Source organism: Fonsecaea multimorphosa, assembly GCF_000836435.1.
Source record: "Fonsecaea multimorphosa CBS 102226 unplaced genomic scaffold supercont1.40, whole genome shotgun sequence".
NCBI classification, from domain to species: domain Eukaryota; kingdom Fungi; phylum Ascomycota; class Eurotiomycetes; order Chaetothyriales; family Herpotrichiellaceae; genus Fonsecaea; species Fonsecaea multimorphosa.
Window position 1 is genome coordinate 94389 of NW_015971674.1, and position 26170 is coordinate 120558.

A 26170-nucleotide genomic window follows, 5' to 3' on the forward strand; every position below is an offset into this window, starting at 1 on the left:
TCGGATGATCAAGTCTGCGTCAAGTCCGCCTCGTAGCCTTCGACCATTACAAGGGCAGGAGAGACAAGGATCTTTGGTCTCGGGTTGTCCAGCCGGTTGTGAGCAAACACAGCAGGACGGAGACACAGGTAAACCCGGTCGCTTGTCGTGAACCTATTGTCCTCTCGGTGAGCCGGTTCCATCCACTCCGCCTCGAAGGGATGTCCGATTGACGGGAGCCTGGAGCCGTAGACCAGCATACACTTGGCCATGGTGGTCCTCATATCCAGCAGCTCTAGAAGCGCAGTCTCAATGGACTCTTGCCACTGGCCCAGTTTTCGGTCTTGAAACTCAAACCCTTCATTCTCCGAGTTGCCCACCCTCGCCGAGGGGACGGAGATACTGATGAAGACGTTGTAAAGCTTTTCTTGGATTTCCGACGCACGTCCTGGCAGTGATGGTCTGATGACTTTGTCGAGGTACTGGTTAAATCGGTTCACACTCACATTGCGAACGAGGTGGTGGTTGACTGTCACATATGTTAGTCACAGTCGGTCAGAAGAGATGCTCGTTGGGCTGGTGCTTACAATGATCGCAAATATCGAAAAGCTTGCATTGATCACAGTCAGGCGAGGGGACGTGTCGGACGCTCTGGTCGAATGGGTTCAGCGCCCATTTGTAAATTGCCGCAGCCGCACAAGCACGAAAGAGGACCCTGTCGGACATGTGAGGTCCGGCGACGAGAGTCTTCAGGCGCCGCTTCGCTGCTTCGTCTTTCGTCGAATCAACCAATACACGAACCAGTTCTAGCGACTGTCCCGTCAGCCTTGACGAAGTCGGCATTATAGTTCTGGTTCCCTGCATGAAACGAACAAAGCTCTCATCCATGAGGTACATGGTTTTTTGCAGCCTTTGCTGGATGTGTTCGTGAGCAAGAGGGGTCGCGTAGCCGATGGTACCGCGGTGGGCTCGAAGATAGGTAAGGAACTTGTATTCCCATTCATCAAGATCCATGGAATGGCGACGGAGTGGGAGATCCGTGTCAGCCTCATTGTGTTGAGTGAGGGAGGGGTTGCATTCGGAAAGGGGGCTTGTCGTCGGCGCTTCGGGTGAGCCGGCAGGAGAGCTTTCTGCGACTTCACTTTCACGAGCAGCAGAGTTTTTCTGGCTGTTGTTGTGGCTGTTGTTGCTTTGGAAGGCATCTTCATCAGAAAACAACTCTGATTCCATCTTCCGCCTGCGCTTTTTAGGCGCGGGTCCTCGCTTCCTAGCCTCGAGTTTCGTCCGCACTTTTGTAACATGATCTGCCCAATTTCGGAGAAGGTCGTCTGGCTTGATCCCGAGGCTGCGAGCAATACCGTGGATCTTGTTGAAGATCTGTGTGTGGGTGGGTTGAGAGGCTCCCTGTTCGAAGTTGTTCACGAAGTCCGACTGAACTTCTGTCGCCGTCTGAGAGACACCTGGGAAGGATTCTCCGACGACGCGATCCAGAGAATCGCAGAGAAATTCTTCTTCCTCTTTGGTCCACAGGTGATACATGGTCAGGCAGGGTTGCGACATATATCATGCACAGAGTTGGGAGAGCGGGAAGAGGATATGAGTTGTTTCCGAGATTGTAGTCGACTGAGAAGTGAGATAAGAGTGAAGAAGAAGTAAAGAAGGGTACCTATGGTTGATCAACATTCCATGACCCTGCGTGTTTCAGCCGGATCAGGGCAACGGCGCAATGCAGGTAACCACCCAGTCGTCGGTGGTGTTGTGTGTAGTTTGGTGAAAAGAATGTGGAGACCTAATCTCTCTAGCAAACAAAGAATGAAAACTACTTGGAAAAATCTTTCAAGCTCTCTGTAGTCTCCCGCTACATGGGGACATTAACTGAGGCAGAGGTGAAAGAGAAAGTGAAGATAGATATGACTGAAATTTACCTGGGTAGGTGAGAGAGTAAGTGACTATACCTAGGTAGTTCCTTTACATTCGCTTCCACTGTAACCTAGTGATCCAGACGCACCTACCTGCGATATTGCAACTTCAGACGGTGTTGACATCGGACCACCAGTAAAGGCCACTGCTTACACTTTGTATGAACGCTCCGAGAGAGTGAAAGGATCTTCGTCCATCTTTTCTTCTGTTCCTTGGCCCGCCTAGTGCTAGCAAACTCTCTACCTCTACCTCTGTCTCTGTCTCTGCCTCTGCCTCTGCCTCTGCCTCACCTCACTTCCAGCACACTTACACACTCAGAGCCAATATGCCATCTTGTCATAATTGCTCTATCTCTCATGTGAGTCCCTCTTGACCAGGATTATATCTTGATTCAGCTACCAACCGATTCAGACCCGTTGCTCCTTGACCAACTCTACTCAGCCAGGTCCCTGCTCCTCGTGTAGGAAAAAGGGCAAAGCCTGTGAACCATCACCTCTCACAATGCCTCGAAAGGGTGTAAAGCGCACGCTTCCCAACTCACCTAGTGACGAAAGTCAGAGCAGCCCTCCAAGCCCAGAGCTTGGGATATTCTCCAACAATCCCCGGCTTCCCCCAAACTTTCAAGCGCTTCGTGCAGTTCATATTGCGCTTGATACCGGTACCGAATACACAAAGGCAGCGTTTCTCCTCGAATGGGTCAATAACGGACTACCGGCAGCGGCACCGATACCGGTCATCTGGGCCAACGGCGAAAGCTCTGTTCTAACTCAGGTCGCAGTTAGGCACAATAGGCGAATGTTATGGGGAGATGAAGTTAGCCAAGAGCTGAAAAAGGGGCATATAAACGAATCCCAGGTTATTAGGCGCTTAAAACCCTCTTTGTTTGACGCTCGCGCCTTGACTCAACGACCCTTTCAGACAGATCTATCAATCGCAAAGGACCGGAAGAACCAACTCATCAAGAGCTTAGAGTCCTGCGGTGAGGATCCCGATGACTATCGACTGGAAAATATCTCGGTGTTTTCAGAATATATGGGCTTCGCCTACCGCGGTGTACTTCAAAACATTGCAAAGATGGATGGCAATCTAGGATGGCCGGTGCTCAACAACCTAGACGAATATAAGTCCTGGAAGCCTCAAGGAAATGTTAAAATCAACGTTTCACTACCAGTACCTATCGGAGCAAAGCCGGGACAAGTACAGATGGTGGTGGCGGCAGCAAAAGCAGCGGGGATTCCGAACCCTTACCCCGTCGCCGAACCTGCGTCGGCTTTAATTCATCACCTCCACAAAGCTCGCGACCACCTGCAATCAATTATCGGAAAGACTTTCGTTATCCTCGATATTGGAGCTGGTTCGGCAGATCAACAAGTCTGGACGGTGGTGAATGAAAACCCTCTCCAAGTCCGCGAGCTTATCATTCCCGACAGGGTTAGGACAGCATGGTGCGGAGGCGCTTACATCAACGCGGCAGCCGTAAAGCTGATCATGGATGGCATTGACGACAAAGATCTAGTTCTCAGGGCCTTACAGTCGAGCGGTAGCCCGATAACTGATATTGATTCACTCGAACGGAGACTCAATAAAAAGTTTGAGAAAGAGAAACAGCGATTCGAAGGACGGGAGACGCTATACCTAAGGATTCCGGGCCTTCCTGATAAACCCGCGTTCAGGCTCGACGGAGGCGGCAACGTAGTCCTCGAGGCTGAGGACGTAAAGAGCGCTTTTGCAAAGTGTCTTGACGATATTATCTCTATGCTCGACACTTCCATCCAAAGCGTCTTTCAAAGCCGTACCTCAGGCGGAACGATAGAACAGCGAGTCCAGGAGATTATCGTGGTCGGAGGCTGTAGCCAAAACCGATACCTACTCGAGCAGATCCGGAATCGGTATTCTATAGGCCTAAACAGCCCTTTTTCTTACCCGATCCCAGTCACCCTTCCCCCGGACGCTGCGAAAGGGTCGGTTACAGTTGCACAAGGGGCCGTGCTGTTATCGGCAGAAAAGCAATTAATCCAGCAGAGATATGTACGCCGAAGCTTCTGTGTGAAGCGGTATGAAGAAGTCAATCAGCGCCATTATCCGCGGGAGAGCCAGTACAGAAGTCCTCAAGATGGTCGGATACGCGTTCCTATCACCCGCTTCCTCCTCCGCCAGGGTCTCCATGCTCAGCAATTTTCCTGTGACCCATTCCAAGGCTGGAAGGGCCTCATGCAACACGAGGTAGACAAGGATGGTTACGGTTTGATCGAGGAAACACTGTATTATTCAGACACCGTTGCTGAAGATGGACTTTGGATAGATGATGATGCGCTTGATATCCACGAAATGCCGGCGCCGCTCCGCATTCGGCTCACGCTTGATGAAGTCCGACGGTTCCAACGCAGAAAGGGGACAAACAATCGGTGGTGGTATCACGTTGACTATGAATTGATCCTCACCTTGGATGGACATATTATGACGTTCAAATTCATAATCCCCAGAACAGGCCGGTGGCCCACACGAGGTGACCGCTACGCAGATGTCATGTATAGAACGGGTCAGTACGACACTGTTGGAGTCTCGCAACTATTCAATTCGGCCGAGAATTAACCAGTTGGTGGGTCTTTCGGGGGACAACACTGCTTTGGCATCTACCTCAGTGCATCCCAATCTCGACTTGGCCAACTCTGATTCATGCCAATACTTTCTTGAAGAGGGAGCGTGGAGGTTGGCGATTGTTCCATTAGGTGACAAAGCAGCGAACTGAGAGAGGGGAGAATAAGCGGTTTGGTGACGGGACAGCACGACGACGATGACACTGGGTTGTGCTTTATCAGGTCAGAAGCACCTTTGGTGGGAAAAGTTGGAGTATTGTATTTCTTTCTTGGATGGAACAGATCGGCCAACAGCATTGCCATGTAGGCCTGGATGTGTTCAAAAAGACGGGATGGCTTTTTCAAAGGCCTAGGCCTCGGATTCGAGCTTGCTGCAGCAGAACAGAATTTGCCCCTGTTTAACATGACGGTAGTGCTCCATAGGTACATAACCAGAAATCCCATTCTCGCAATCCTGAGTTCCAGGTGACGAGGCGAGCAAACGGAAGACGTGTCAGTATGCTCTACAGGCAGGAGTACCTTTGGGAGGACGACAAATTGCCCCAGGAAGCTCTCCATTTATGCCGTGTGACAAGACATACTTCCCTGGAGCTGTTCCACTGCCTCCCTTGGTAGGTAGCTTAGCCACTTGCCCGTGGACCGCGAGATGTTTCTGTGTACCTTTTCCTGACTCGTGAGCGTCCAGAGAGGGCGGATCGTCTCTCCGATCGAGACCCGGTTCGACAGATCCACGAGTCAAAGGGACACGAATGCCCGCGGAGGCGTAGCTGTGAAGGAAGTAATCTGCCTAGTGGTATCTAGGTACCTGAGGTTACGAATGGAAAGTCTCGGGAGATGATATGTTTCACTATTTAGGCTTGGGTCCGAGCATACCACATACTTCACTCGAGGCTGGAGTCAGGAAGATCGGGGATATGTGTGTGTGTGTATGGGAGAGAAGGAGAGATAGAAAGAGTGTGAGTGAGAGAGGGGGCTACCATGCCGTATGAGTAGATGGTCAAGGAGCAGGAATTCAAAAGAAGGAGAAGCAAAAGATGAACCCTTGTAGATACGGTCCTAGTTCGAACATGGGAGGTCTGGTGGTCGTCTGGTCGTCGTGATTAAATGTAGCGTGATAGGAATATCTATAACTTGACATATATGATATAGTGCTGGTTGAACGAGTGGACTCCTTCACTCACTCTCTTGGACATGACCAAGCAGGTCAGTGGCGGAGAGCGAGGAGGCCAATGTTACCCATATGGGCCAGCTGGCTTCCTCCACCACATCCTCTTTCTGGGCTCGATCTTACCTTCCAAGCCTCCATCTTTTTGCTTTCCGTCTGTAACATGTTGTTTCGCTTCGCTCAAACAACAACCACTCATTTCGCCTTGTCGAGCTGCTGCAAGTTCTCTTGCATCTCACTCTCACTGGGCAAATTGACGACGGTCAAGTACAGAATATCCTTGTGCAGGACACGTCGAATCAAGCCCTGATGTCTCCGGGGCAGTCTGCCCATCTCGGCGTTGTGGATGTCCGTCTCGCTCAGCTCGTGGCCCCTCCACCTCGCATGCCGCTGGGCTCTGCGACCCCGGCGCTTGGCTTTCGGGTCGAAGTGCCCACCGGTCAACAGACCCAGAATGGTGCCAGAGTTGGCGGGATGGTTTGGGTCGGAGAACCGAGACGCGAATTTCTTCTCGGGCGGAGGCATCACTAGTCTGCTGTCCGGGTGCATCCCTGCGTAGGACGCCTGGGCCCGGCGATCGAGGTAGCTCGCGAGAAACCCACCGGAGGAATGGAGCTTGTCCTTTGCGCTCTGGGGGAGGACGCTCTGCGTGGCCCCCGAGGTGCCACCTGCGCTGTCGAGCGCGGCTTGAGCGGCGGCATCGAGCGACGGGTAGATGAGTGGCGCGGATTCCGGGAGGGAGAACTCGCCGCGACTGGTGCCGGAGGTGAGACGGATCTTAGCGAGCTTCTGCTTGAGCTCCGAGTCCGGGATCGAGGTCGCCTTGACCAGAGCCTGATCGGTTGAGGTTGATTTGTGGCCGCCGAGATTCGTCAAGTCCATGCCCAGGATCGGATCGTGCGGGTTGTCGGGCTTGAAGGTCATGATCAAGCAGTACAGACCGCGCGGTTTGAAGAGCGATTCGTTGATTTGATCGAGGTAGGTGTTGCGGCGGTAGCGCGACTGGACCTCTTTGGCAGTGCCGCTCGCGACCTGTACTGCAATGGTGACGGCCAAGGTGATGGGATTAGGCACCATCCCCACGGCGAAGCACGCCAGATTGATCACGTCGAAGACCGGGCTGGCCTTCGAGGCTCGGTCCAGGTCATTGATGAAATCGATAAAGGTTTTTTGATCTATTCCAGCGCATTCGCCCAGTAGAGGGGCATAGGCCCGAACAAATCCCCGGGTTTTGTCCTTCGGCCGACGTTGAGGGAGAATGACTGGAGATGGGAGAGGTTTGAATGTCTGGTGGGGAGTCGGAACGATCTTGTGCTGGTTCAAAAAAGCTCTTGCGACCTCTTCGTCTGATACGGGGTTTGCAGCCGCCGCTTGCTCGTAAGTGGGAGGTGGTTGGTTGTTAAGCTCCTCGGCCGCGTCATCAAGTGCCCATTCCGCGGTGTCGTTGTCCAAGTCTGAACTGCTCACACTCGAGGCATCGTCGTCCTCGTCCCCGTGGGCGGCGTGAGATTTCTTGTCTTCGGGATAACTGGTATGGGCGCCAGACCCAACGCCACCCCTAGAACTTTCGCCCGTCTCGCTTTCACCGAGAGGATTGGGGGAGAGCCCGCGCTCTCTGGCAGCTTTCTTTTCTTTGTGGTCTGCGATGGCCTCCGATGCTGCTCCAATACCTGCCCCGATGCCTTTGACGAGCCTGCTAACAATAGGCATGACTGCGAGATTCTGCGGCAGAAGCACGGATCACCTTGAAGGTTGGAATATTAAATGTGTGCTTTGCAGTGACGAAACCTAGAGGAAGATCTGGAATGTTGTCCTTCTTGTGTTGTCTTGGGTTTAAGACCTCTAATATATAGGTATATAGCTATCCCAAGATGGACATGCAGCTGAGAAAAGCGCACAGGCAGCAGCAGTGCCAACCCGTGCCATTCAAGGGTAAAAGCGCGAAGATCAAGCTGGGAGCATTCAACACTGCCCCCGGGAATATCACCACATGTCGCGACAAGGTCCGGGAGGGGAAAGTCCAATCGTTAGGGGATTTGGCGAAGCGGAGCAATGAAAGCTTGGCCCAGTAGCCCTCGAAGCTAGTTAGTAATTGCGGAATAAGCCCTAATGGGCGGGAGAGTAAGGGAATAGGGGGTTCTGGGACTCGTTCTGTACCTGCTAGGTCAACCGGGCGAGTGAGAGACGCAATCGGCCCTTCGCGTGGGTTGCCTCATTCAATCGCGCATCGGCGAGCGCGGCCTTGTCAGCCGCAGCGCTATCCAGCTTAACGGGCGTATGAGTCGAAAGCGAGGGTCTGACCAGTGGGAGCGTGACAATCGCAATGTTAACCCATATCGGAAGTATCAATACAAATTTGACGGATCCAGGTCGGAACCACTAGAATGACACTTATCCAGTCGACCCTCTCTCTCTCTGCTTGTTGTCGTTCCCAGCGTGAAATGCTACACAAACCGTTCGTTTGGTGCCTTTCTTTCGGGAACGGCTGTGCAGTGTGACGGTCTCATGGTGAGCCTGCAGTGTGTCCTGCGCGCGCCACAGCAGTAGGAGAGGTAGGATATGCCGCCTCAGTCGGGGTCCAAACCAAGTCTGTACAACATTTCCGGTGAATCTGAATATCCCAACCAGCGGTCAGTCGATTCCCGGAACCTCTTCTCGGGAGTGCGATCCCAAGCGTTCTCCGGCATATCTGACACAAAAGGCGCGTCTACCTTCGGCATGCTATGTTGTAAAGCGACCAAGTGGATTGACACGCATCGCTCGGAGCTGAACACGTTGCAGCCATTGCCACAGAAAGACAAGCACCTACCATCAAGTCGCACAGCAGAAGAAGTCTAGCTTTTTGGAAGTGTTGATCGGACTCTTAGTGATGGTCACGAAAATGTATCCTGTGTCGCCTGGGGAACTGGAGCTTTCGGGAGCAACGGCTTCTTAATATGTTGAAATGCGGTCAGGTTGCAGTACCGCCTTGATGGAGGCTTGCCGATCTCTGACCGATAATGCCTCTCAAAAACCGTAAAGTGGAGGGCTATACCTCGCACTTGACAGTCAAATTGCATGATCCCTGCACTTGTCGAGATGATTGAATTCCTGGGGCAAGCCGACCAACCGACCTGTAAGATCTTACCTTCGCCGCCCTGAACGGTGTTTGATGAAAAGCTTCGCGTGCATCTGCCCATTTCTAACATTGAGCGCTAAGCCATTCACCTTCTGCAGTGTTGCACCAAAAGTTCTTCAACTATATGACATTGAAGGCCAGACAACGTTGGCGGAGGACCAGAGATCGCACACTCCGGACGAGGTACCTCGTACCTTGACTGGTACCTTGCCCTTGTCACTAGGAATCGCAGGGTTTCTACACCAGCATCATCTTTGCTGGAGATCGGAGTGATGGAGGATGTTTAGATCCGAATGCTGAGGCCTTACCCCGGGAGAACCCTGGATCGTTATTTCGACCCCATCTGCTGCAGTGACATGCAGAAGAGCTGAAGAGTCCAGCCTCCCACAACATCACACAATCGGTACCTGGGATTACCCGGACGAAATGGTGCCTGTCGCCTGGGGCAAAGTTGGCCGATCACCTCTTGTCTGTGGGGATCAACATTGACATCGCATGTGCTCCGGCGCACCTTGTACACCGCTCAATAATGGGGACATAGGGATTCCAGGGAACCCCGGCCAGTGCCCCGCAGTGTTTTGCAGGGGGCCTTCGTACCGCGTCGAGTGTCTTCCAAGAACTTGTTGACACCCCAGGGGACACACAATCGATAAGCAAGTGTCTTTTTGGGAAAGGGGAAAGGAAGTGACAATCCCGTGGTTCCAAATTCAGTGAACCCAACAAACAAGTCATCTCGGGCAGAAGTTGTGGCTTATGCTGCAAAGCGAGAACAGCCGTAACATCTGTACATCTTGAACTGCATGTTACCAGAGCTTTCCTCCCCGCATCATGAAGGCATCCCCCAACCATACAGCCACTACCACGGAGTGCGGAAAGATTTGGAGCCAATGACCGCAGCAAAATTGTTGGGGATCTGGATCCAGACAATGGCCGACCTAGCCCTCCAGCAGAGTATCGTTGAAAAGACTTGTGCGGACAATTGGTTGGCCAGGAGCCATCTGTGCCTGAAAGTTGCATAAAGGAGCCCGTAAGGGTCTTCGGGCAACATAATGGCTCGTGGTCGAAGGGGATAGTCACAGGCTCTCCTTTCCTGTGATCTTCACGCAATGCTCATCGATAAAATTGCTCAATGTAAGTAGGTCATCTGTTCAGGTTGGACAAACAAGAAAAATGACCCGAAAGGGCCACATCGTCGGGGGATCAGACACATGGTGGAAGAGCAAGCCGTTAAGAATCAAAGTTTGAGTCATGCGGAGACCAGGCATGTCAGAGCACGGCATACGAGTTTTTTTGGTAGCTCCCCTGGGAAGCTGATTTGCCCGTTGCGGTGGACTTGAAACATGCGTTCTGCAGGCCTCTTCGGTGAACCGGTGGGAAGATGCATCCATCGTGCCTCGATGCCGATGTGTTGCATGTGAGAGGAGAATACGTAGTCCGCTCCCATGTGCGAGTGGCCTGGTGTAATCGACTGAACAAGCGACAATGAGTGGCCAGCTCCATTACCAAGGCACTTATTCGGTCTTGTTTGCCTTTGTCTTTTCTGGTCTGCTGAAAATGCTGTGCCGTTGTAGAATGGAGCGCTGAGCTCGTCTTCACGGGACGACTGTCCATGTGTACGAGTTATTAGTTGTACCTAGGTATGTACCTACTCGTAAGGTGACTGCAGACGGAGGCGTTTTGTGTCGAGATCCATACCTCAAGCGAATTTCTCCTTAGCAAGAACTTTAGGACCCCCGGAAAGAAAAAGGCCTACAGAGAGCCAACCAGCGACGATTCCACGGGTAGCTTAAGTGACGCAACATCAAAACGGATCTAGTTTTGGGGGGGGACGGGCTTGCAGCTGGGATTTCATGTGCATTCGGATCCATCCTTTGGGGCCGTGTGAGGCGACAATACTCCGTACAGGGGGCGTCAAGCAGCCAAGAGAGAGCAGTGACAGGCATCATCGTACAAGTTTCTCCGTATCTGGGCTCGTATGACCCTGAGCTGTCAGGAATGCGTTCGACGGGTCCCTGCACGTTGTTGCAACTGCATGCCTGTTTGGCACAAGTGTGATTTCTGCTTGATTACCCTAGTGATCCTGAATGTCCATCCCATCTCTTTTCGAAGAGCAATCTGGAGGATGAGGCAGCGAAGGGGCGGGAGCGATCTGTAGGTGTGATAGCTGCGGGGCCCTGCTTAACCCGAGAGAGCCTGGCGAGCGCCTCAAAAGGTGATCAGTATCGAACTTGTTTCGGTTTGTTCGGTTACTCAGCCTATGAACGAGTGCCCAGGAACTTCCCCATATGCATGCAATGTACGGGAACAGGTGCTCCGTAGACGGTCACATCTGGTCGAGGTGTCCCTGGTCGAAGGGCCCAGGACTGAGATTTGGAAGGGAAGAAACATGCAAATGGCTGCAAGGAATTGGATTTTTATTGAACCTTGGATGGTGAGGTTGGGAAAAATCGGTATGTGAGGCTCTCGCTCACATGCTGGAATTGTCGGATCGATTCGAGGGTCACCCAAGGGTGAGTCTTACCACTTTGACTCTCCGTCTTCCGGCGTTTGTCCATATTGGAACTGTGGAGAGGGAGATTGGAATTTGTGCGGTCTGTGTGTCTGCGTCATGCCAACAAAGAAATACGAGGTCGTGGGCCCCGGCATCTCCGCGCGATCGCTAAAGACAGTGCAGTAGCTAAGCAGGACGATATATTTAATAACAGACCAGTGCTCCATACAGCCAGGGTGGTCAGTCGATGGGAGTCCGTGGCTTGTTGGACGCGGTTCGTGGCCGCCAGTGAGAGTGGTCAGAGGTGAGAGTGCTGGCGATGGGTGTCAGCATTATGTACTGTCCGAGAGCGCGTTGAGCGTGCACGAGCGTGCTCTGCCCTTTCTCTAGGGAGCGAACCCTAATCTGAAACACATGAAAGAAAGCAGGATCTCGGAGTATCTCAGAGTTATTGGTCGGAACAAAAGGGGTAGTGATGATGTGCCAATGGTAGAGGATCGGAGTTTGCTGTATTATTATTGTGCATACGGGTAGTGTAAGGCCATGTAAGGCGCCAGATGCGTAGAGGGTGCATTCCAGGGAAGAGGCCGGGCCATAGGCGGGCCAGATCCATGACCGCGGCGGACACCAGGCGCAATGGGTGCCCTGAGGGCGTTCACGTTACTAGCTTAGTTGCCTAGCACGTCACTAACCTTAACTGCCCCAAGGGCCAAGGCACCCACAGGCGTCAAGTACCAGGCACCACAGGCATCAACCACCTGGGGCATCGCGCACCAGCACGCAGCACGCACCAAGCACCAAGCAGAAGAACGCGTATCAGTATCCCACTCCCCTTGGTGCCTTTGGTTCATGCCCTGGACACAATCGGGAACTAGCCAACAGCTAGCCCTAGAAAGAAACTCCCGCCTTTGGCTTCTCTCCTGAATGGTGCTTGGGCCATTCCCGTGTCAATTGTCAACCACTGGCTGCCAAACTGCGCTTGAACCTCTCCTTCCCTCTTTTATCATCCATTTCGAATTCACCACCACCACCTTCAACACCACCACCATCCATTTCCCCCCTCTTCTATATCCATCCAATCGACACAATCTCTTCGTTATTGTCGTCGTCGTTATCACTTGCCCCTTCCTCTTTCCTCCCCATTGTGTTTCCCTCCCATCCACGGCCGCCATCACCAAATACTTTTGTCCACGCGCCGCGGCTGTCAACCTTCGTTTCTTGAGCTGCTGGGTTTTGCCTCTGAAGCTTCCTGTTCCCTGTGAAGACGAGATTCTTCCAGCCCTTCGCTTCTTCTTCGACGTTCGACTATTATCGTCACGTACATAATCCACCTTCGTTCAATTCCAGTTCAGTCTCGAGTCGATCTTTGACCAGAGCAAACCCCCATCCATCCACGGACCTCACCATCTTGTCTCAGCCCATTCACGCTCTGACCCTGTCATGTCGAGACGTGGTGTCTGATTTTAAAGAGAAGAGAATAGTCATACCCAAGGTGTGTGTTGCCTTTTGGAACTGGACGCTTTGTCGAGTCCAGAAACCTGAAAACTGATTCAATGAAATACTGACTTGAATGCCTGCAGTCGAATTTCTCGAGGAAAGACTCTCCTTTATCCGGCCCCCAAAATTGAAACAAGATTAGCCCAAACACGAACTGGCCCGTACCAGGCATCTTTTGATAAAACATAGTCAAAGGAGAAGATGGCTGCTTTGGTCCAAACACTGCCTGCCCAAACAACGACGGTCACAATGCTGGGACGCCCCTCTTCTTCGGGGGGCTATCCTTCGCAGGGCTCGCAAGGACAGATGAGAAACCACCAGCCGAGTCGATATAACATGCCTGCCACAGGTTACAGAGGCATGCCCGCTAGTGGTCCCATTGCCCCCTATGCCTTCACATCGACGCCGCAGTTGGCCACCAACAATGCCAATGCCAATTCCAATGCACGCCCATTCGCTCTGAATACTGGGCGGTCGATCTCTTCTCCAAAAGCCCCTCAACCAAGTATCTCTCCTTCCTCGCAACCTTCCTCTCCAAATAGTCCTTCACATGTCGATGCTGGTAATCGTCCTCTGTCATTAGGACTTCCACCTATACCCTCCGGCTCTTTCATGGCTCCTCAGTCGACACCCACTGTGCCTAAGCCGTCGCCAGATCGTTATCGAAGAACCGTACGACGAAGTGACGGAGACAGCGGTTCCAATCGTGTTCCTACAGGTTCCACTCTCCCATCAGGCTCTGGAATGGCGGCAGTTGGCCCCCTTTACAGTCACCCTGCTCAATCGAACAGTACACCGTCCCTCCATTCCCAGCACTCCTATAGAAACTCGCCGCAAGGCAACACACTTCAGCCCAAGAACTCGAGTGCTGATGACCTGCAATTGGTTCGCCCCCAGCCCGCAGAGCTGGCTGCAAGGTATCGGAGGCGCAGTTTCGGCAGCATTGAGACGGCAGGCCTAAATCATTCTTCTGATAGCCAGGAAACCGTCTCTCCTCATCCGAAGGCATTCCTCGATTCACCGTCGAGTCCAGTTGGCGCTCTACTCCCCCCTCAGCGACCTGCTCATCACAGACATACCTCGAGCTCTGACAGTGTGACCTCTTCGAAGTCTGCGCGATCTTCCCGACCCGGATCGGTGAGTTCACCTGCTATCCCATGAGAAATCCCTACTTACATTCCTGCAGTCTCGAACAGAACAGCCGATCACGGTCGCCGCTTCTGGCCCTCTTTCCTCGCCTAAACAAGAACCGAAACTTGCTGCAGCGCCTCGTCTTGGAGACTCAAGCATTCGCCACCCGTCTCCTTTATCCCGGCCTGTCAACATTCTCCCTGACAATGTAGACGAAGGGCATTCGACGGCATCAGCTTCGACTCCTCAGATGTCCACCCCACCAAGCCTAGCTGCCGAGCAGCTCACTGCTGTAAGCAAGAAGGACTCAAAAAAGCCCAAATCGAAACTGCGGCGCGCGTTCTCTTTCGGAAGCGCAGCAGAACTTAGAAAGGCTACTGCACAACACAATCTGGAGAAGAGTGTGGCCAACAACCAGGCACCGTCAAAGCGGAATTCAAAATATGAGGATGAACTGGAGCCTGAGCAAGCGCGCATTGCTGAAAAGCAAGAGGCCGCTGGATTGGGTGAGAGCATTTATTCTGGTCAGGGCAACTTCTTCACCGGTTCGACTGACAATTTGTCCATCTCTTCGACTGCTTCTTCGGCTTCGATTATGCTCCGTAAAATGGGCAAGGGGGTCAAGAAGGGCACTCGATCTCTTGTCGGTCTGTTTCGGCCGAAGTCTGTGGTGGGTGTACCTGCTGCCGATGGGCCGGTGAACTCAGCGACTATAGCACAGGTTTCAATGGTCACTGTTGAGGCAGAAAGAGAAAATGTCAACGTCAACATCAATCCTCACGAGCACGTAGGAGGTGGTACCGGGTTCCCCAAATTGGAGCGCAACTCCATCGACACCAAACTCTCCTTCGAAAGTGGTACCGTATCCAGTGATACACGATCACGACGAAGCATCGTCGGCGGAGAGAAGGAGCGTGCCGAGGTCCTTGCCGCCGTCAAGAAAGGCATCCTCAAGCGAACGGATTCGAACCAACCGTCGCCCAAGGTCAGACCATACGACTTCAAGGCTCCCGATTTCAACTTGCCTCAAATTCCTCACATGAACGACTCACCCAAGTCGAGTGCCCCTAGCACGCCTGCCGATGAACCACCTCGATCTGGTCATCGCCGAACCGACTCGATCACCATTGAAAGCAACGATCACGACGATTATTTTACTTCCATGACTAGACTTGGCAGCTTAGACTCGAAGAATATACCGGTGACCCCACAGGGTCTAATTCGCAACATTTCGTTCAGCCCACGAATTCAATTTTACGATACTTGGCCTAGCGGAGAGTACGATCGACGGGGAGAGATAGCAACTTGCAATCGATTGACTCCGATGCTGGCACAGCAGATTAAAGAGGAGCTCAACACCTTCAAAATGGTACGCAGCGTGACTTGTTCTGCAGTGGGAAATGCTAACCAATCACAGGAAATGGAGGTTCACGAGTCATCCAAAGTCTACACGCATTTCTTCTAGTGCAGATGGATCAGATCAATGGGCGATCCTAGAAATATCACTATGTTCACCGAGTCGACGCTTGAGCGAAAAGTGATCACTGGCATGCGAATCATCAAGAACACTCACGATTTCTACGACCCTTACAGTACTGTTGCAGCAAAGCATTGTTTTCGTCGCTGGTTGACAGCACGAAACCGTTCGTTGGGGCCTCCTTTCGACCACGGGGCCTGTGTACATTTTAAAAAAGCTCATTCGTGTTGCATTTCACCTCGATCATGAAATTAGGTTCAAAGTAAGGCGTCTGGCGCAGGGCAACAAGCACCCGAGGATGGTTATTAAGGCGGCATCAGGAGAGAATACATGTTGATCTTGGGTTTCAGTCTGCAGGAAGGAGGAAATTTCGCCATTGGACCTTTCAGCCTACCCTTTTCTAATCGAGGACAACTTGGTTTGGGCCACCTGACTAAACTTTGTCATTGGAGTGATGGGCATCTCAAATTGGTTTCTATTGGAACCGGCTTGGATGTTATTTAGCCTAGTGCAAGTACGAGACCCAAGGGTCACTGGGTGTCTCTCATAACCCTTTGGTGTAAGGTCGAGGGAGATGAAGAGAGCATGCAGCTCCTTCTTTCGTGGGGGAAATTAATTGGTTTTATGGTCTTCTGAAAGTATTGTCAGTAACCTTGATACGATCTTGACTTGCAAGGCTGAATTCTGGACAGAAAAGGAAAGCCGTGCCCACTAGTCCATTTTCAGGATAGTGGCGTATGTGCGACGGTCCAGTGCAAGGCTGGCCCCTATTTGCTTTGGCTATCCTCACAAAACAACGGTATCTGCGGCAGAGACTCAAGTGTACCAGGTCGGCTCGGGCACCTCGTCCAGCAAGTAGAAGGTCCCTAACTCCCGCTCCTTATACGCCACTGGGTCGTGCAAAGTGTGCGTCCTCACGTCCCTCCAGGACCGATCCAGCCCAACCTTTTTGGCCGTGGAGCTCGCACCAGTGACCTCAAAGATGCCACTTGTGACCCGTAGGCTGGTGTCGGTGGCCACAATCTTGATGCTCGCCACACATTCCGCCACCTCGCCCCGCCGCCGCGCGCTCACATCTCGCTTCTCGCCGTGGTCCGCGTAGATATCCCGGATTTTCTCGCCAGCACGATCCGCCAACGCCTCGGCTGCCCTCAGATGGGCGTGGAAATTCCCGTAACGCGCCAGGATGTAGTGCTCATCGGTAGCCTTTTCTTTGTTGTCCCCGCCGAAGGGCCATGCGCGGGTTTTTGACGTGGTCCATTTCTTGGCTTCGTCGAGGGCGCCCAGTGCGATGCCGACGTAGAAATTTGAGAAGACCAGCTGGATGGTCGGCAACAGCAGGGACGCGAAGGGGACCTTGAGCACCTCGGCGATGGGCTTCTTGGTCTTGCTGTCCCAGCCGAAGGCGTCGGTCCAGGGGACACGCACGTTCTCGATCTTGACGCTCCCGGACTCGGTCAGCCGCATGCCAATGTTGTCCCAATCATGGCCAAATTGGATCCCAGGCTGCTGCGTAGGGACAATGGTGAATATATGGTCCTCGGTCCCCTCCAAGACGCCCTCGAGGATCGTGGCGTCGGACACGACGCCGCCAGTGTTGAAGAACTTGAACCCATCGAATACGAGCTCGTCACCGTCGCTGGCGATTTTGAGGTCGGCGTTGCGCAGATTTTCTGCCTCCCCTGGGGAAAACGTGATGCGGCACTACAAGATCGCCTCTGGTGGATCGCTCACAAGATGGCTGGGCTATCTTGCAAAGACAGCTTTTTCCAAAATCTCTCACGTTCTTTTCTCGACAAGTTCCCCAAGAGAAATCAGTATCCTCAAATCATCGAATTATCACAAGCAGCGCATGACGCAATTGAATCTGTGCGACAGAAACGCAAATCAGCTTTCACAACCTTGAAGACATCCGCTATCCGGCCTGGAACATGGAATGCAACAAAAGCTAAGAAACATGCTCTCAGTGATGCTGACGTAAATTCATTCTTGCGGTCCAGCACGAGCAGAGCGTGTGGTCGCCCGTTGGAATTTATTCAGACCACAGAGTCTTGGACGGAGATGACACTGAATCAAGGTGGAAATGGTGTGCTCCACAAAACTGATGCAAATTGCCAGTAAGTTATGCCGGAACAAAAGGAGCATTTCTGAGCTTAACCCAGTGGCCGAGGCATCCAAGGCAACGAAAATTTCGACTCTTGTGGTGTATGACCCCTCCAAGCCATTAGCCATTGCCGTAAAATGCAGGCTTTGTAGCTTTCAGAGCGATGACAATCGACCACAATGGCACAGCAAAAACGGCAACTATGTAGCTAAGAGAAGACGCTGCGCTAACAATTTGTGCCTCAAGGTTGAATATGCTATTCCAAGAGACACAGCCATCATCCATGTTACATACGCTTCTGTTATGACGGGAATTTCCCGGGAGGGCAAATCGTACTTTCGACCATATCTGAAACCTACATTGGAGTCATCCCAGGGAGGACAAAACTTAGCGGTTATGCTCAAAGAAAGGCTGGAAGCAGAATCGAAGACTCTACACGACCTTCCCGAAACAGTTCGCCTTCCCTCAGAAGGTCATTCAAAGCCGGATATCCAGCCTCTCAGGCACCTAGTGCCCATTCCTCGAAAATGGGGGCAACAATCAGGTGTTGAAAAAGGGCCGTTTGCTACTTGGCATAGGCGAAGGATAGTAATGACGTCGCAGGGAAGGGTAAGGTTGTGGGTCACCAATGAAAATGAGGAACATCCGCCAAAAGTTCTCGAGTTCAGTGCATATGGCTCATACCTTACGACTCGAGAAGGCAGGCTGATAGATTTCAATGCTCGAGGTATTAGCATTGTGCTCGCGGACGGCACTGTGGTTTGGCACAAAGATCTTGAAGATTTCATGATCTCCAAGAACGGCGACAAGGTTATCGAACATCATCGTTTTGAGCTGGAAATGCAAACAAGAGAGGCTGCCAGAGATATCAACCTCTAATCTTGAGGGAGGCTGGATCTGAGCAAAGGGCATCATGGTTCTTTCCTCGGCAAAACTCTTGTCTGAGCCCGGGCTCTCCCTTCCTGAACCTCTGTCACTGTTGTGGATATGCTGGTTCATTGAAAGTGGACTTTTGTGGATGCAGAGGTCTTGTCTTGTTCCTCTTAGCTATTTTCGATAGATAGCTTCTATTTAATTCCAACATTTTGCGAATAGGGTAACCTCAAGCTTTGCCCTATGGTCCTCGTGTACCTTTTTTCCTGGGAAATAGAATGGCGCTTCCAAGTCCTCATGTTTGTGCCCGCATTGAGACATCTAATTAGCGAAGTTAAGCACCTTCTGGAGAGGCACTGGTCCCGGACGCATGGTCTCCAGATTAGCAAACTACATGCCGAAGCCTGTCTCCTGCCGATAGGTGTGCAATGATAATGAGTCGTCATCGGTGGCTTCCAGACGATGTCGCGGTTCTACCATTTGCGGCAGAATTGGCTGAAACACTCGATGAAGCACCTCGTCTTTAGACTGTGTGCTGCGAACATCACAGTCTTAGTGGGACGCGGCGCCGTCGTGGGTCGAACAAGATAATTGAGGCATAATGGTGTTGGACGTTGGACACCGAAGAAACCAACACAGAGATCACCTTGGCCAAGGGCTGTCGAATTAACTTTTGGCGAGGGTGGCCGGGAGCGCTGGTAAAGCAATTTAGTGTCGAGAGCGGTCAGGGTATACTCAATATACTTGAACAATTATATCGCGGGGATAGGAGTCAGGAAGGTGAGACTGGGAGTACTACTTATGGTATCTTACCTCGAAGGGTTGTTGATACCGCTACCTAGTATTCTTGAATCGTACGAAGCGTTAAGTTAGTCAAAAGGGATGACTAAGGGAAGCTGTAAGATATACCATCGTAATGAGATGTAACTTTATATATTTTGTTGACTCAATTTTGTACAACAATTCACCGGAAACAGAACTCACGACATAAACTCTACAAGTGTGGCATGGTCTGTTAGCTCAGGTAAATACCCCGCTCATCACGATTTCATGTACTAAGCTAACGTTACAAAAGTTGGTTAGAGCGTAAGGTCTCCTTCTTCATCTCAATGACCAAACATACTTATAGAAATCTAGGCCGTGCTAATAACGCGGAGGTCATGGGTTCGACCCCCATACGGACCATCGTGAGATGTTTCCTGTGACTATCTGTGGGTTCAATTCCCAAAGACCTTTTTTTGGTCATGCCAAGAATGTGCGGCCTGACAAGTTATCTGCGCCAAGGATTTATTCACTTAATAGACAAACATTTGCTGACGGCCCTGCAACGAGGTTTTTAAACGAAGGGGGGCGGGTGCAATGCTATCGGACCACATGTCAAGTATCTCGATCCATTGAGTGGGAGAAACACCCACTCAGGACAGACCAATGGAATGCTTTGGGGGTGGAAGCGGCATTATCTTGGTATTCAGCTCTTCGGTTGACGTGCTTGGACAGCTCGAGCACGAATTTCACATATCTTTTCGCACCTGATCCCTGCGACGCGGAAGGGTGTGATAGGAGCGTCTGGGAGACTTCAAAGTGGTCGGACTTCTGGGCAGCACATGTTGGAGCAGCGAGTGGCCCAGATAGCTACAGATGCACCGGCCGCCATCTTCGAGCTTCCTGGTATACAGCCGACAGGACCAACTGTCTAGAATCTGTGTGGGACATTTTAGAGCACCGGCTTCGGCAGGCCACCGATTCCCAGATGCTCTGCCGCTGTTCTCCTTTTGTATAGTTGCTGGTCCTACAACCAATCAGCAATCAGCCCAAGGATGACGAGCATCGAGCCTGGACTTGCAGCATCGACTTCAAATTCCACTCTCGACTTCAGTCCAACACCAATGGTAGGCCACTCTGACGACGCAATCTGTAAGGTATATGCCATCATATCCACGACCAAAGAACATCTATCGTCCTCCTCGGTGGAGTCACAACATACGAGGTCATGATTTTCGACAGCCCGACTCTTCCTTCCGCTGGGCAGGCCTTCGATTGGCGTAATCTCCACGGCTTATGAACGGAAATGTACTGCTTGATGCAGGGAAATGCGAAGATCTCAGAGGCAAAATTCCATTTGTCCGTCAGTGTCATTGTGTCTAGAGCCAGGATTCTCGGCTCGAGGAAATTTTCAGACAAACAGTTAACAAGGGCGACGGAATCTCAACCATCCTCACTGTGAGAAGTCGAGAGAAGAGATCCGTGCTCACTTCTGTGCCCGACACGACACACTCAAAAGGGCGTCGAGCTGCACCGAAAGCGCTAGCGTTCCCCTGAATACTTAATACTATCCGATAATTATCTATCCAGCAAGGCTGACAGAATGGGATCTAACATCGTCGTTCCCACTGGCCAGGCTGAGGCCAATTCAGCACCAGATCGAATCAAGTTTGCGTAAGCTTGCTTCCTCCTTTCGTTGGCATACCTCTAAGCTTTCTGTCAGCTACTGGGTTCCCAATGTGTCAGGCGGGCTTGTTATATCCAAGATTCCGCAGCGTACTAAATGGGACCTGGAGTCGAACATCAAATATGCCCAAACTGCGGAGAATGTCGGCTTTGAGTACGCTCTCTCACAAATTCGGTTCATGGCTGGCTACGGCGCCGAGTTTCAACATGAGCCCGTCTCCTTCTCTCAAGCCCTGCTCCACCAAACCAAGAAGATCAATCTCATTGCCGCACTCCTACCTGGTCCATGGAACCCCGCGGTTGCAGCTAAGCAGATCGCAAGTATCGACCACTATTCCAAGGGGCGAGTGGCGGTGAACGTTGTTTCAGGATGGTTCAAAGCCGAGTTTACAAGCATTGGCCAATGGTGGCTCGATCATGCTGAACGCTATCGACGATCGAGAGAGTTCATCGCTTGTCTCAAGGGCATCTGGACAGAGGACAAATTCACTTTCCGAGGCGACTTCTATCAGTTTCATGACTACACACTTCAGCCGAAACCTTTGAAGTGGGAAGGCAGGGATCACCCCGAGATCTTTCAAGGTGGTAACTCGATTGATGCAAGGGAGAACGCCGCAACAGTGTCCTCGTACTATTTCATGAACGGAAATAGTAAGCCGTTGTTCTGTTTGATAGTGCCACCGAGAATAGTTTGCTGACTATTACAACCTTGTAGCCCTCGAAGGCTTCCAGACGCAGATTGCTGATGTCAGGGAGCGTGCTCGTCGCGAAGGTCGAGAAGACCAAGTCAAATTCGCGGTCAACGGATTCGTCATCGCGCGCGAGACGGAAGAAGAGGCAATCCGGGTCCTGCAGGAGATCCAAGGTAAGGCGGATAAGGAAGCCGTTGAGGCATTTGGCGATCAAGTGAAGAATGCAGGAGCATCGACCGCCAACAAGACCGGCATGTGGGCCAACAGCAAGTTCGAAGATCTCGTGCAATACAACGACGGATTCAAGACGAAACTCATTGGGACGCCCCAGCAGATTGCTGATCGCATACTGCTTCTGAAGAGTCTGGGTATTAGTATTTTGCTGACAGCATTTCTCCACTACGACGAGGAGATTGAACAGTTTGGAAAGGAGGTCATTCCTCTGGTGCGCAAGCTGGAGGCGGAAGGCAGAGGAAAGGACGCTGAGTATGAGATCAAGTTGACAGGGGATGTGTACAAGGCCAAGGAGCCAGAGGAGGTGAAGAGCTCGTAAAAGTGTCCGCTTATGATATCTTCTTCTTGGTAGCTATCCAGCCCGCCTATTCAAGTGGCTGCACAAAAACTGCGTGGTAAAACATATGGGTCGTACAGATGTCCCGAGTCGCAGTCTCGGCCCTTTAGCCCTGTTCTTGGACCGTAGGAAGGCAGCACTGCCGACAACCCCTGACAGCCTTGCACATTGTACATTGTATTGCTCCCTGCGCAAGGCTGAGGCGGCATAGGGCGGCCTCGGTCTCCTTCTCGAACGGGACAAGCTGCTGGGCTTGGCATTGCGACCTGGCGGAGTCACGAGTGAGAGGAGCGAGAGGATTGAGCGGAGTGAAGAAGTGGGCTGCGACGTCAGCGACTGAATCCACTTATTGCACCCTCCGAACCTCTACCCTCTGTCCACCTGCTCCCTGCACTAGATGCGGCGTTCTCCCATTGAGTAGGGACCCAAGAGCCAACATCACGTCCTCTACACGACCTGCTTGCCAGCCGCTCGACCGATAACGAGATATCCCCCTCTGCTGAAGCGAGTTTCTTTCGTCGCCCTTCCCTTCCTGGTCCCACTGGCCAAAGCACACGAGCTCGCCCTCCACACTTGCCCAAGATGAGTGGCTTTAGGGGCGTAATGAAGGATGGATGGCATCCCAAGGGCCGGGATGGAGGGAAGGAATCATGGCGGGGCGACTTCAAAGGCATAGATCAAGTGGTCAGTCATTAAGCCATGGGAACATACTGATGTGGAACGAAGCACTGAACAATGGAGCAGGCTGGATGGATGGGAAAAAAGAGAGATCCAAACAAGAAAGACGCCGAGGACCATGTATCGCGCCCTCTTTCCACCCTCAAAGATCCGGCCTCGTTTGGCCCGCCGCCCAAAAACGTCAACTATCACGGCGGTGCTGCCTTGCCCAACGAGATAACGCCGCAGAGGGGAGGATGGGGTGCTCCCTTGACCCAAGAGCAGATCTCTAGCGCCAGTCAAACTGCACAGACTCCCGAGCAAGAGGCTGAAGAGGAGAAGAAGCGTGCCGGTCCTCCTTTACCATACCGTGCGGATAGAACGGGGCTCAAGACAGACCACCTTCCGCCTCCTCCTATTCATCGTGATTTGACTCGGTCACCCGACGTTGCGGAAACGGCGCCGGTGAAACCAAAGCCAGGTCTGCCTCCGAGACTGCCTTCCAGACAGAACACGGGGAATACACCTCCTCCGGCGCCTGTCGCACATTCTTCTCTCCACACTACTGCTCCGCCGGCCTACGAGGCCATCCCCGCCGCCGCCCCCAGCGTACAACCGAGCACGAATTACGGAATCAATCAAGCTGCCGTCAGCAGGTTGGGGAATGCAGGCGTTTCAGTCCCAGCTCTAGGTATCGGATCTGATCAAAATTCAAATCCCTGGCATAACGAACAAAGCCAAGCAAGCGTGCCAAAGAGCCCACCCGTAACCTCTCCACCACCAGTAAACCAGCTATCAGAACTTCAAGCCCGCTTCGCCCGCATGAATTCGAACTCCAGCGCCGGACAACAATCCAACACTACTCCTCCATTTGTTACGCCCGCACAGTCTCCACCTGTCACCGTAAATACACCACCTCTCCAACAATCGTACGCGACACAGGCGCAACCGCAGAGTCAGGCGCAGGGGACGACTTGGGCCGAGAAGCAAGCCGCAATGCGCACGGCCCAAAATGCGTACAAGGATCCTGCATCCGTTTCTGCCGCGGACGCCGGATCCGCTGTCCGCACGGCCAACTCGTTCCGAGAACGACACCAAGACAGCATCAATGCTGCCGGCGTCAAAGCGAACCAGTGGAACAAAAAATACAACGTTACGGGCCGCCTCAACTCATTCCTCGAGAAGCACAGCTCTCCTTCCCCGACCCCCGGGGAGGATGCCCAACAAATGCCGCCTGCTAATGGCATCAATAATGTTGGCGGAAATGCTGCTCCAATGCAAGCGTCTCCCGAGATGACGGCCTCGATATCGCGCAAGCCCCCGCCACCGCCGCCGCCGAAGAAACCGGCAAATATGCATGGGAGTGTTGGCTCAATGGGAGTTGCCCCACCACCTGTGCCGCTGGGGACGAAGCCGAGTTATGCATGATTTGGGGGGAGGCGAGGAGCGGGTGTTTGTGTAGATTTCCGCGGCAGAGATTTGGCAATTACATAACATTTATGTACCTAGGTAGCAGAATAGTTTGTATCCTGCAGAACAATCAGGTGACCGTATGGAACGGCTATGTAGGAAGGAGTTTGTGGCTGTGGCTGTACCTGGTTTTGGTGACTGACTGTCAGATCTATATACCTTATACGAGAGTAGTTGGGCTAGTACGAGGTACTGACAACAGTTATCTAGTATCCATGTGAGCATGGGAATATGTGCCATAGTATATATCATATGTTATATACCATATCATATGCCATATACCACGTACCTTCTATTATGTACCCCCATATTACCTACCCAGGTAGGTACCTCCGCGAAGGTGAATAAGGTACCTATGTAGAGGGCAGGTAATTCTATGTGGACCATCCAGTTTTCCTTGGCCTTTTACCTTGGCCTTTGCCGTTCTCTTTTTCATAGTCCCCAGCAGTAGTAGTATAATCTTCTGAACCGACCTTCATTGTCCTTGAGGGGCGTCCCGGTACTTTGTGCTATAACCCCGCCGTTCTACCCTCGTCTTCACTACCTCGTTCCAATGTCCGAATAGAGTGGAATGGAATGGAATGGGGGGATCACTTGTGATAACTCAATTGACATTAACCTGCTTGGGATGATGAGAAGTACGAGCAAGCCGCGTGCAAGTGATGACAGTGCTCACGGCGGGGCAGTAGGGTATGGACCTCGTATTCGAATGGAATGGAATGGAATAGAGTTGGCTGTGCTCTTGGCCTCGAAATCTTCTGGGATCCCCGAGATTGGGCGTCCTTCTACGGCGCTGCTGGACCTGGGGGGTTATGTCTTGTATTTCTTGTTTCCTTTCGATTCTTGTTGTACGAGGTACTTGGGGCCGGTCGGGGGAGAAAAATGGCGGGGAGAAGGAACCTAGGAAGAGAAGGAGGGCGAGAGATAGAGAGAGACGGCGGGGATTCTTTATTGGTAGTACCACCCTCAGATGTCAAGAGGTACGTGAACAGAGAGGGCATACTAGCGGATGCTAGGCCGTAGACGTTGGTGAGAGCAACAGCCTTACTGAAAGGACGGCGAGGTTCATGGTGCTCAGGCCAGGTAGAGGTCGAAAACCTGCACGATATATCAAGTGTGTATGAACATGTCCAATGGAGAGGAGGTCACATAAGTACTCGTAACTCCCGCTCCAAGGCGTGTCGGAGTGAGGAGCAGCCACTAAAGTCGTCGAAGGATCATTCTGATTGCTGGCCGCGGATGATTGTTGGTTTTGTCCCTCACATCCGGTTCAAGGACCTTGCGTGTCAATTGTCAGCGACTAATGGAGCTTGACCTAAGCTCGTTCGTCCAACGACTCCGTGTTGGACAAGGGGCAGGTGCGACAGATGAACTTCCCTCTGACCGAGTCCGATACAAGGCTCTGGTGCAGCAGATTGGTGCCTTTGGATCATGTAGTGCTGTCGATATCACTCACCTCTGGCCGTAAGCAATACAGGATTCGTACTTCTGACTCGTTAGGAGTGTCGTGCATAATCGTCCTGCTCCGAGTCGTGATAGATACCTCTCACGCTGGGCGAGGATATTCTGGATCGGTGCTCCGTACGAGGCAACTCGTAGTGGCGCCGGCAACGACAAGCGGCGAGACGTGGATTGAGGTTGTCCTAGGGGGCTGGGAGCGGGTCAAGAGATGTTGTTACTCATGGCGGAGCACAAGAAATAATAATTCCCCAGTGACGCAACGGCAATTAGTACAAAGGGCTCCGTGAACTGCCCCGTTTGAGGTCGTTTCGATATTGCATCGGCCAAGATCCGAACACATGGCTAGATCTCCTTGTGGGATTTGGAGGAGACATTATCATGGGCAGCATTGACGAGAGTCGTCGGAGGTCGAGGTCCGAGATTGTGCGGATGCAGAAAGGGCTGCTCGCATATGGAGTACCCAGCCACTTGGACCAAGCGTCACTCAATAGTAAGCCGCAGCGTAGGAGAATGCCAGAT

The 26170-nt window shown here is 52.2% G+C and overlaps 7 protein-coding genes across 7 annotated transcripts; 4 read left to right on the forward strand and 3 right to left on the reverse strand.

Moving 5' to 3' along the window:
- Positions 1 to 8: 8 nt before the first annotated feature.
- Z520_11563 (uncharacterized protein) lies at positions 9 to 1518 on the reverse strand (the record flags this gene model as incomplete). The annotated part of the gene is made up of 2 exons (XM_016782051.1): positions 9 to 508; positions 567 to 1518. 2 exons carry the CDS (start codon positions 1516 to 1518, stop codon positions 9 to 11), a joined length of 1452 nt encoding a protein of 483 aa, XP_016626834.1.
- Positions 1519 to 2400: 882 nt separating this feature from the next.
- Positions 2401 to 4491, forward strand: Z520_11564 (uncharacterized protein; the record flags this gene model as incomplete). The annotated part of the gene is made up of 1 exon (XM_016782052.1): positions 2401 to 4491. The coding sequence occupies one exon, from the start codon at positions 2401 to 2403 to the stop codon at positions 4489 to 4491; it is 2091 nt and encodes a 696-aa protein (XP_016626835.1).
- A 1365-nt stretch (positions 4492 to 5856) lies between these two features.
- On the reverse strand, positions 5857 to 7371 carry Z520_11565 (uncharacterized protein; the record flags this gene model as incomplete). The annotated part of the gene is made up of 1 exon (XM_016782053.1): positions 5857 to 7371. One exon carries the CDS (start codon positions 7369 to 7371, stop codon positions 5857 to 5859), a length of 1515 nt encoding a protein of 504 aa, XP_016626836.1.
- Positions 7372 to 12968: 5597 nt separating this feature from the next.
- Z520_11566 (uncharacterized protein) lies at positions 12969 to 15363 on the forward strand (the record flags this gene model as incomplete). Its single annotated transcript, XM_016782054.1, has 3 exons — positions 12969 to 13904; positions 13954 to 15267; positions 15316 to 15363. The coding sequence occupies 3 exons, from the start codon at positions 12969 to 12971 to the stop codon at positions 15361 to 15363; spliced, it is 2298 nt and encodes a 765-aa protein (XP_016626837.1).
- Positions 15364 to 16191: 828 nt separating this feature from the next.
- Positions 16192 to 18304, reverse strand: Z520_11567 (uncharacterized protein; the record flags this gene model as incomplete). Its single annotated transcript, XM_016782055.1, has 2 exons — positions 16192 to 17057; positions 18169 to 18304. 2 exons carry the CDS (start codon positions 18302 to 18304, stop codon positions 16192 to 16194), a joined length of 1002 nt encoding a protein of 333 aa, XP_016626838.1.
- A 2413-nt stretch (positions 18305 to 20717) lies between these two features.
- Z520_11568 (uncharacterized protein) lies at positions 20718 to 22045 on the forward strand (the record flags this gene model as incomplete). The annotated part of the gene is made up of 3 exons (XM_016782056.1): positions 20718 to 20788; positions 20838 to 21451; positions 21516 to 22045. The coding sequence occupies 3 exons, from the start codon at positions 20718 to 20720 to the stop codon at positions 22043 to 22045; spliced, it is 1215 nt and encodes a 404-aa protein (XP_016626839.1).
- A 600-nt stretch (positions 22046 to 22645) lies between these two features.
- On the forward strand, positions 22646 to 24148 carry Z520_11569 (uncharacterized protein; the record flags this gene model as incomplete). Its single annotated transcript, XM_016782057.1, has 2 exons — positions 22646 to 22747; positions 22808 to 24148. 2 exons carry the CDS (start codon positions 22646 to 22648, stop codon positions 24146 to 24148), a joined length of 1443 nt encoding a protein of 480 aa, XP_016626840.1.
- Positions 24149 to 26170: the final 2022 nt, after the last annotated feature.